Raw genomic sequence first — 11,478 nt, forward strand, 5'->3', positions numbered from 1 at the left:
TCCATTTCTGTTCGTCAAATGTCTCGTCAAATTTGTTCAGTTTATGTCCCAGTTTATATATATATATATTATAAATCCTTTCACTTTCAACTGTTATTTTGTTGAAAAGAACAGCATATAATAGAAATCTTTTTGAACAATAGAAATCTTTACTATAAATTTTTATCAATTTAACACATCCTTGCTGAATAAAAGTATTGATTTCTTTAAAAAACTTTGAACTGTAGTGTATACTGTTACAAAAGATTTTTATTTTAAATAAATGCTGTTCTTTTTAAACTTTTTATTCATTTCCAACATTGATAATAAATCAGTTAGAATGCTGTTCCATATATGTTTTTCATTCATGAATAATGTATAGGATTTTAAAAATTATTTTACAGAGACTGCACTTACAATGAATCAAAATCTAAAAAACACTGACATTTCCCAGGTTTCATGTTGGTTTGAACCCTGTTTATTGTACAAACATCCCAGTAATACTCCACTGGTCAATTACCATTATTCTTTTATATTCAGATCTCAAGGTTTAAGTGGTAAGAGGATCAAAATCACAACTTGTTTCATAAATATTTGTTGGTGTCGGCAGATACTTTATTAATTTACTTTTATACATTTCAAATGGACAAGTGCTGAGTTATTCTCTAGAAGTATCAAGACCAAGTATTTATTTATTTTTTTACAGGAACAATAAAGATATCATGGACATTTTCTCATTTCATTTTAGTGAAATGTGCAAGAGTACTGATTGCCCATCAGATTTCATCAACAAAAGGTGTGTTGACCAAGTTTCCACTGGAGGCCATAGTCTTTTTTCCAGACATGAATTTCTTTGCCACCTGAAAAACAAATGAGACCAAGTTTGTTATGCAAAATTACAATCCAAATGATAAAAGCCTTACACTATCAATGAACATGTTGGACATACCCACTTATTTATTATTACAATTTTTCAGAATACATTTTTATCTTTATTCAATTTTTCTTTCACCCTAAGAGACAACAGTTGCTTACATTGACAACATCAGCCGAAGACACAGCATCAATTTGCTGGGTCACAGCCTCAGGGGAACGGTAGGAACCCTCTGCCAGCGCCTGTGATCCAATAGCTTCCATTAAGCCATCCGAACTCTCAATAGACATCAGGTACTCAGCCGTCAATTGATTCCTGCTCACACCAAATTCATTAATAATCGCAGGAAAACAAATATGTAATGTGTACAATATAAAAAGTATTGCACTTTAGTTCTCAAGCTATCAAGATGATGAAAACTTACTTAGCTCTAATGAGGTCAGCCGCTGCGAGGTTTCCTTGTGCAATGTCATAAACTTGACCGACTGCTGCTTTGATTACCTGAACAGAAGAAGAAAAAAACACTTTAAATAGAAAACTTTTTACTCTCACGGGTAACACCACTAGCTTTTGTTGTTAAATCTAGCCTAATTTGTTATTACAAACAAAATGTTGCATGTACATTAAAATCACTGGCTATTTTAATAAAGTTTCACATTTGTAAGATAGACAAGACAGAATCACAGAAAGATAGCTATAGATAGATAGATAGATAGATAGATAGATAGATAGATAGATAGATAAGATAGAATATCTTGAGTAGCTTAATTATGACTTCTTCAATCATAAATGAGATGTTTCTTGGAAATCAAACCCATGGCCTTGGCTAGCGCCACACGTAGAATAAATTCATGTTAAAACCGGAGCGTAATGTAAATCACACGTACGTCATTGGCAGCGTTAGCCTGGCAGATGGTGTACACTCCAAACAGACCAGAGTCAGTGTAGTTGGCATTGAAGGCAGAGGCCTGCAACAAAGCCAGACAGACACAGTTACAGAGTCCTTCATAAAAGCCTTTTTTGAGCTGAAGGTCTCATAAAGAGATACTCACATCAAAGGGCTGAGCTGTGACCTTTGAGATGGCCTGACTCAGTTTGCTTGTAGTGTTGGAGCCTCTCTTCACACGTGGTCCTGCTCCGAGCACATGCTGCAGTATGCTGAATGCTGTGGCGTCAGCTGATGTTACACTCGCACCTTCACTCGTCACCACCGCATGAACCAGTCCTCGTCCAGTCTGATGCCTCAGCTCACCTGGACAACAGAGCCAGAGACTAACATTACACAGCGAGTCAGATGCGGCATTCCTATTCACCTACTTAAAATATGCCCTAAAATTATGCACAGTTTTTGTGAAGAAAACGTACATACTTTTGAGTGTGCAACAAAATAGCATTTGTATTAACTTGCCACAGTCGCCTCTGGTTTGCTTAGTTGTACTAACGTTGCTGTATGAGAACTGAGCTGAGCTAAATTATGACAACAACAAAACATTTCTGCAGAACTGCTTTATAGATGAAATTAACTAATTTAATAATTGATGATCTTTACAATGGAAAAGAATCAACAATAAACTGACTTCAGCTGAACAACAGCCAAAATGCATAATCTTTGGGCCGGATCCGCACGGAATGGAACGGTTCAGCAATGAGAACAGTTTGGCTTGAAGGTGGAAAAGTGGCTTATGTTAATATGTATTATATCTTTTCATAAAGAACTGTAGCCAAATCTAAAATGCAATATAATATTTGCATTCTTAGCTACATCTGAAATTGGTTGTCATGCGTTTTAATGCATTATATTTTCTAAAGGTGTAACAATGAATAGATAAGTATTATAATGGACTATAACTGTGGTTACAATTATTCATTAAACTGTACAATGCATTATAAGGTGTATTACAAGACATTATTAATGCACTAAAAATACTTTTAGAATGCATTACATACAGTGAGGAAAATAAGTATTTGAACACCCTGCTATTTTGCAAGTTCTCCCACTTGGAAATCATGGAGGGGTCTGAAATTGTCATCGAGACATAATCTAAAAAAAAATAATCCAGAAATCACAATATATGATTTTTTAACTATTTATTTGTATGATACAGCTGCAAATAAGTATTTGAACACCTGTCTATCAGCTAGAATTCTGACCCTCAAAGACCTGTTAGTCTGCCTTTAAAATGTCCACCTCCACTCTATTTATTATCCTAAATTAGATGCACCTGTTTGAGGTCGTTAGCTGCATAAAGACACCTGTCCACCCCATACAATCAGTAAGAATCCAACTACTAACATGGCCAAGACCAAAGAGCTGTCCAAAGACACTAGAGACAAAATTGTACACCTCCACAAGGCTGGAAAGGGCTACGGGGAAATTGCCAAGCAGCTTGGTGAAAAAAGGTCCACTGTTGGAGCAATCATTAGAAAATGGAAGAAGCTAAACATGACTGTCAATCTCCCTCGGACTGGGGCTCCATGCAAGATCTCACCTCGTGGGGTCTCAATGATCCTAAGAAAGGTGAGAAATCAGCCCAGAACTACACGGGAGGAGCTGGTCAATGACCTGAAAAGAGCTGGGACCACCGTTTCCAAGGTTACTGTTGGTAATACACTAAGACGTCATGGTTTGAAATCATGCATGGCACGGAAGGTTCCCCTGCTTAAACCAGCACATGTCAAGGCCCGTCTTAAGTTTGCCATTGACCATTTGGATGATCCAGAGGAGTCATGGGAGAAAGTCATGTGGTCAGATGAGACCAAAATAGAACTTTTTGGTCATAATTCCACTAAACGTGTTTGGAGGAAGAAGAATGATGAGTACCATCCCAAGAACACCATCCCTACTGTGAAGCATGGGGGTGGTAGCATCATGCTTTGGGGGTGTTTTTCTGCACATGGGACAGGGCGACTGCACTGTATTAAGGAGAGGATGACCGAGGCCATGTATTGTGAGATTTTGGGGAACAACCTCCTTCCCTCAGTTAGAGCATTGAAGATGGGTCGAGGCTGGGTCTTCCAACATGACAATGACCCGAAGCACACAGCCAGGATAACCAAGGAGTGGCTCTGTAAGAAGCATATCAAGGTTCTGGCGTGGCCTAGCCAGTCTCCAGACCTAAACCCAATAGAGAATCTTTGGAGGGAGCTCAAACTCCGTGTTTCTCAGCGACAGCCCAGAAACCTGACTGATCTAGAGAAGATCTGTGTGGAGGAGTGGGCCAAAATCCCTCCTGCAGTGTGTGCAAACCTGGTGAAAAACTACAGGAAACGTTTGACCTCTGTAATTGCAAACAAAGGCTACTGTACCAAATATTAACATTGATTTTCTCAGGTGTTCAAATACTTATTTGCAGCTGTATCATACAAATAAATAGTTTAAAAAAATCATACATTGTGATTTCTGGATATTTTTTTTTAGATTATGTCTCTCACAGTGGACATGCACCTACGATGACAATTTCAGACCCCTCCATGATTTCTAAGTGGGAGAACTTGCAAAATAGCAGGGTGTTCAAATACTTATTTTCCTCACTGTATAAAGGCTTTAAGCTAATTGTTACTGAGAAAGCCTATAAATTGTAAAATATTTTTTTCTAAAAGTTAATTGTCAACTTAAGCATTACCTGTATAGCAAATAAATAAAGCATAACAAGCATAAAGCATGGACTACAAACCAAAAAAGTTCATTTTTTAAGAAAAGTAATGCATTGTTATTCAGTTCTCATGCGTTTTGTCTGAGGAACACTATCTTGCATAACTCAGCTGGTACATCACGGTGCTAGAACTATCAAGTGAACGTACAAACTAAGAAAACATACACCTTGAATATGCTGCAAGTTGCTTTGCATAAAAACATCTGCCAAATGAGTAAATATAAATTGTGTGAGCGTGACTGTTGAAGGCATAGTTTACCCCCAAAAAAATTTAATTCTCATCGTTTACCCAACCTCATGTCATTCCAAACCCGCAAGACTTTCATTCATCTTCGAAACACAAATGAAGATGTTTTTAAGGAAATATGAAAGCTTTCTGTTCTTCAATTGACAGTCTATTCACACAAAACTCTGACAGTTCAAAATGTTTATAATGAGATCATAAAATAAATCCATATGAATTGAGCAGTTTAATCTTCTGAAAGTCTTCTGAAAAGACACAATAGCTTTATATGATGAACAGCGCATCAAGCAAGTATGCTTGAGCTTCCGTTTGCCATATTTCAGTGCTGTACGTATGTTCTCTGACCAATGTTAATATGTGAATAAAAGCCTTAATGAAATCTGTTCAACATATATAGCAATTGTGTCTCTTCAGAACACTTGGATGTAGAAATATGGATTTTAAATGGATTTCTTTTACAATCTCTTTATTAACATTTTGAAGCATCAGAGTTTTGTGTGAATAGACTTTCGGTGGAGGGACTGAAAACTCTCAGAATTCATTAAAAATATCAAAATGAACGAAAATCTTTGGGTTTGGAACCACATGAGTCTGAGTAAATGAAAGAATTTTCATTTTTTGGGTGAACTATTCCTTTAAGTGTTGCTGTCCATTTGCTGTCTATGTAGGCAGCAGACAGCAAGATCGTTCACTAGGTTCTACAATAATGTCATGTGTTTTGTGTGTTGTATTTTTTACATGTATTACTGTTCTAGTAGTAATAATGCTCTCTACCTCCACGGTACACGGCTTTGGATCCAAGAGTGCCTGTTCCACTGCGGATGTTCAGGAACTGCTCGCCAACCTGCTTAAGTATGTCATGATCCACACCTACACAATAACATACAGTACGAATGACTGAATTCATTGCCTTTTTTGGGTCAGATTAAATGTTTTTCTTTAAAAATATAATTACATACCAAGACCAACAAGGGCCATTCTTGCACTTGTAAAGTTGTTCTGAACAAAGCTGTGCATCTATGTAAGAGGACATAAAAATACAGAAAACAGCAACGTTTAACTTTTATTTGTAATGCGTTATACACAATTATTTGCTGTGGTAGATATATTTGTGCAGTTGCAGGATTGTTATTTACCGTTCATAAGCAACGTCATAACTTGGTGCATTAATAAAGAATGTTGGGATTGATGTGTGGTCACAAGCGTGTATATCAGCTATTATACAACTAAATTAAACTTTAAAGATTTTTATTATGTTAGTGTTACCATTTTGAGTGTTTTCCTGAGTGTTTAGGCATTATATAAATTAGACTTATTAAGTGACTTAAGTAAAATATGTTGTTTTACCTGTTCTGTGGTGATTTGGCCAATCATGTAGTCTGGACAGTACAAGGAATTGGACAGAGCATTCTTATAAGCTGCAGCATGCAAATTCTCGATGACACCTGAAGCACAAACAGATGAAAAACAGAAACAGGAAGTGGAAACATTAGAACTGCCACCCACCGAAGTGTATCATAAACCAATGACAAAACTATACAGGTCATTCTCCTCCAGTATTCCTCATTTAGATGTCAAGCTTGTAATACTTGGTTGTCAAAACAGACCAAAGACATTAAGTGTAACATATATTTCCCATTCATTTCTTTCGGTGGAAGATCACAAGTTTGATTATTTTAAGGCCTTTTCAAGTCATCAAGTGTGTTCATATTCATATAGCAGTTTTGCACCATTCAAATGAAGTAAACAATTAAAAAAAATCAAAAGGTCTAAAGTGAGCTAAAGGGTTAAAAACTGCATACCAATCTGTGGAGTCTGATTGGCAAGTTCCTTATCCACTTTCACCCTGGCAGTGAGGTCTGACACTTCCCATTGACGAAACTCCGGTGCAGTGGTCACATTGATCAGATACTCCATTACAGTGTCACTGTGAAAGGACACACAGACAACATGATTTCGGTGGAAGAAGAGATCACACTAATCATTACACATTATCAAACAAACTAATAATGTGTTCTACTCACATATGATCTCTCAGGCAGTCTACGGTGTACACCACGTTCTCCCTGGAGCTTGACACACTGCACATAAAAATATATTATAAACATTTACTTACAAAGTATACATGCTTTGATAATAATAATGCACCAAATATATTATGCCAGTGATTGGCAGGTCTGTTCTGATAAGGTCTTGAAAAGCAAAAGGGCAAAAAAACAGAAGGTAGACCTGGATCCTGAAGCAAAACCAGTTGAGAATCACTGAATTCTGTCACAAATAATAGAAGTTCAGAAGACAGTATTCTGTGACACTGTCAAACTGACCTTAAGCTTCCCCCAACAGTCTCAACACCACGGCAGATCTTGAAGGCGGATGCTCCCTTGGTTGTCTGGAATCAACAGGATAGAGAAGTCAATGCTAATAGAGTCACAGCACACTAGCACAACAGCAGTCAAACAGAGTCATGATCGATGTATACCAGACTGGCAGCCAGACGAAGCATGTGCGTAACCCCGAGGTTGTCAATCGCTTCATATCGGCTTCCGGCCCTGACAAGCACACCAATCCGAGAAGCAGGAGAATAGTTTTCCAAGGAAGCAATCACTAACCCACTGGACAATTTTGTCACCTGGAATGGGGAAAAGGAGAAGTGTATTTACACCTTCTAATTTGTACCAATTGCTTACTAATATCATTGTTTTGGCTTAAACATTAATAGAATTATTGATGTCAAACAATAGACTAGAAGACTGAGCTGTCATCAAATATTTGATCAGTTTTAACAACATTATGTTTGAAATGTATTTTTTATTTTCATGTATAGATTTATTTTTTCAACAACTGGAGTACCTCATTTAGTCGTTTCCTAATAGGGATCCAAGATTTGGACACTTTAGAGAGCACATATGTGACCCTGGATCACAAAACCAGTCATAAGTTGCACGGGTATATTTGTGGCAATAGCCAACAATACATTGTATGGGTCAAAATTATCGATTTTTCCTTTATGCCAAAAATCATTAGGATATTAAGTAAAGATCATGTTCCATGAAGATATTTTGTAAATTTCCTACTGTAAATATATAAAACATTTATTTTTGCAGCACAATCGCCACCATAAATGAACAACTTTAAAGGAGATTTTCTCAATGTTTCGATTTTTTTACACCCTCAGATTCCAGATTTTCTAATAGTTGTATCTCGACCAAACATTGTCCTATCCTAACAAACCATACATCAATGCAAAGCTTATTTATTCAGCTTTCAGATTATGTATAAATCTCAATTTCATAAAATGTACCCATGTGACTGGTTTTGTCGTCCAGGGTCACATATGACTAAGACTGTTGTAATTACTCATCTCATTGCACAAGCTAATGATGAGCTGTCATCAGATGACTGATCTCACCCGCAAATTTTAATTATTTTACTTTCTATATTATTTAAAAAACTAAAGTGTATTTCTTGTGGATGTTCCAACAGGGATACAGAATTTGTTTAACTTAATTTCATGTTATATTTGGTTGTATATGAGAGTTAATAAAAATATAACTATTTTGAAAGTTGGAATTGGCATTATAATTCCATATTTCTCTATAAACACACAATCAACATTAATAAACACCTAAATAGCATCGATCCGTATGATTTGGAATTTTATAATGAATTCCATTTTTGAAGTTTGAATTACCCATAAACATGTGATCGATCACACAGCATAGGCTATTGCTCAAAAAAAAAAAAAAATTGATAACAATTAAGATTTGAAATGTATCATTTGAAATGCTGCTTATAGAGATTTAATGCACACATATGTTATAATATTTATTTTATAACGCTCTGGCGTTCAAATGGGGCAGTATTTACTACCAATCAGCCACACTCCACTGACTCCACTGCGTGCAGTTTTATTGCGATTTAATCGTTCAGCCCTAATTTCAGGGAAAACATTTGCATAATTATTATTAAAATAATTTCTTTAATCACAAACTTGCATTCAACAAGTTAACAACTCCTGGTATAGCAGCACAAATTTCAAATTCAATATGGGCATGGCAAATTCAATTCAAATCCTCCTATTTCATAGACAGTCCCTAATATCAGAACAGAAACCCTCCCCAGCACCACACATACATGAACATCCTGGTACATGTGAGGAGCACCTGCCGAGACCCTGACGCCCGACAGAGGCACAGTTAAGGGCTGGTCCCTTTGAGTGGCCGCAAAGAAGCGTCTCTGTGGAGAGAGAGACAAATCATCATCCACTGACCTGCACTTCCTGCGGCAGAAACTTTACTGGCTCCACGGCTGCCGCAACCTCCACCTTACGGGCAGCCTGGGCTGCATAAAGCCTCCTCTGAAAATCACAAAAGACATCACGCCTCTGAAGAAAGAGTAACAGAATAAAGAGGGGAAGAGCGAGGCATGGGATGGCTACTTAACCCATGTTTCACACAAACAAAAGGGGTGACGCTTGGGAAACTTAGAGAGTTACAAGCCCTTCTTTTCATGTGAATTACAGTTGAAGTCAAAATAACACCAGAAATATGTAATTAAACATTTGATGCTGTATAGAGTGATGATCTCATCTAATAGAGGTAAGAAGTAAAATTATCATCATACTGTTGCTCTTACAACCCTACATATATATATATATATATATATATATATATATATATATATATATATAGTATAGTATAGTATCGGTCATGACTCATAAGTTTGAAAACATTACTATTTCATATTTTTGAAGTCTCTTATGCTCATCAAGCCTGCATTTATTTAATAAAAAAATACAGAAAAAAAATATTATTACATATGGTTTTCTATTTTAATATACTTTAAAATATAGGCTAATTTATTTATGTGATGCAAAGCTGAATTTTCATCAGCCATTATTAGTCTTCAATGTCACATGATCCTTCAGAAATCCTTCAAATACGCTGATTTATTATCAATGTTGGAAACAGTTGTGCTGCTTAATATTTTTTGTAACCTGTGATTCTTTTTCCAGGATTCACTGACGAATAAAAAGTTCAAAAGAACAGCATTTATTCAAAATAGAAATCTTTTCGAACAATATAGACTAAATCTTTACTATCACTTTTTATCAATTTAACATCCTTGCTGAATAAAACTATTAATTCTTTCAACAAAAAAAATAAAGAAAAAAATTACTGACCCCAAACTTTTGAACGATACAAAAGATTTCTATTTTAAATAAATGCTGTTCTTTTTTCAATCTTTTTATTTATCAAAGATTCCTGAAAAAAGAATCACAGGTTATAAAAAAATATTAAGCAGCGGAACTGTTTCCAACATTGATAATAAATCAGTGTATCTGAAGGCTTTCTGAAGGATCATGTGACACTGAAGACTGGAATTTGCGGCTGATGAAAATTCAGCTTTGCATCACAGAAATAAATTATATTTTAAAGTATATTAAAATAGAAAACCATTCTTTTAAAGTGTAATAATATTTCACAAAAATATTAAAAATATTAATGTTTCAAACTTTTGACCAGAACTATGTATATGCATATATGTATAGTTTTTTATTCCTGTTAATTTTATTGCACAGAGAGAATTCTAAAAAGCATTGCACGACACATTATACTGTACATAGTTGTGTGTGACAAATAAAGCTTAAATTTGAATTTAATATTTATCTAAACCTCTATCACTGCTCATTTTTAAGCATAAACCTTGCACTCAAAAGGGTTTTAATATCATGAAAAACATAAATACAGACAAGTGAATGAATTTTTCACTCGTGATGTAGGTAATAAAAAAAAAGCTATTAAACTTTTGAATTAATGAATCGCATGACAACTAAGATAAGTAAACCTTTCTCTCTCTCACACACACACACACACACACTAGATTTCATTATGTCACTCTTCCTGCTCTAGTACAGCTGACTTCAAAGTGCTGTCATATCAGGAAAGGAAAGCTTATGAGTCCATGGAAATGTTTAGAAAAAATAGCGTAACAAATAAAATGATACTAAAGTATAAATCAAATAAAAAAATATATACATCTAACAGTACAGTACTATAATGGGTATAAAAACCATCATTGGTCTTTATACAAGAAACTATACAGATGGCTTTTCAATTTTAGGATGTGGTTCCGTTGCATCTAAAAGACTGAAAGCATGCTATAACTTACATAACTGAATTAAAAAAATTGGATAAAATGACCAAGTTAATAAAATGACATGTTGAGAGCTGAACTGACAACTGTATCTCTCTTGTGAACCGGGTATATCACCGTGAGAACCAAGGCCAGAGTCAGTGCCACCTTCACAAAATAAGACACAAAACTATGCAGCAGAACCTCTACTAGTCATCTTTAACCATGTTAACGAAATTCTCACCGATAAATGGCTTATTCCCCGGATCCCCCTCATCTTCTCTCTCTCCTTCAGACAGACCACAGCAATATGGCTGACCTAAGGATGTCCTACCCAAAATCCTTCGCTCTCTGCTTCTTCTTCTTCTTTTGTTTTAATGGCGGGCTGGTGTCATGAGCACATCGCCACCTACTGTTCAATTCAATGCATCGTATTCAATGCCTTTCTCTTAATCCCTTAAAAAATAAAAATAAATAAACAACATAAAAAAGTCGTTTAATTTACACTACTGTTTTTTTTTTTTTTAAAAAAAGCATTTTAAATAAACAAAGCAAATTACTATTAGTGATAGGAGAAACTAAACTTTTTAAAA

General features: G+C 35.5%; 1 protein-coding gene across 2 annotated transcripts; it reads right to left on the reverse strand.

Annotated features, from left to right (window-relative positions):
• Positions 1-572: 572 nt before the first annotated feature.
• Positions 573-11,278, reverse strand: uqcrc2b (ubiquinol-cytochrome c reductase core protein 2b). Of its 2 annotated transcripts, none has more exons than XM_084135287.1 (14): positions 11,130-11,278; positions 9,021-9,107; positions 7,230-7,379; positions 7,075-7,139; positions 6,775-6,831; positions 6,553-6,677; positions 6,098-6,195; positions 5,710-5,767; positions 5,525-5,620; positions 1,906-2,105; positions 1,741-1,821; positions 1,278-1,354; positions 1,015-1,168; positions 573-839 (listed from the first exon to the last, which is right to left on the reverse strand). In XM_084135287.1, the coding sequence occupies exons 1-14, from the start codon at positions 11,160-11,162 to the stop codon at positions 756-758; spliced, it is 1,365 nt and encodes a 454-aa protein (XP_083991413.1). In that variant the 5' UTR covers positions 11,163-11,278; the 3' UTR covers positions 573-755. The 2 variants fall into 2 exon arrangements, with proteins under 2 accessions (XP_083991413.1, XP_083991412.1); XM_084135286.1 differs by lacking the exon at positions 9,021-9,107 and adding an exon at positions 8,885-8,986 and having other exon boundaries at positions 11,130-11,239.
• Between the last annotated feature and the right edge of the window lie 200 nt (positions 11,279-11,478).

Source organism: Abramis brama (assembly GCF_963993115.1).
Source record: "Abramis brama genome assembly, chromosome: 14".
Lineage (NCBI taxonomy): Eukaryota > Metazoa > Chordata > Actinopteri > Cypriniformes > Leuciscidae > Abramis > Abramis brama.

Bases quoted from the DNA above. Each gene is read 5' to 3' on its own strand.
- uqcrc2b (XM_084135286.1), bottom strand. From the start codon at position 11,162: ATGAGGGGGATCCGGGGAATAAGCCATTTATCG. The intron at 1,355-1,740 runs GTACGTGTGATT...TCTTCTGTTCAG, and splicing joins AGGCTAACGCTGCCAATGAC to GTAATCAAAGCAGCAGTCGG. The intron at 1,169-1,277 runs GTAAGTTTTCAT...TGGTGTGAGCAG, and splicing joins GCTGACCTCATTAGAGCTAA to GAATCAATTGACGGCTGAGT.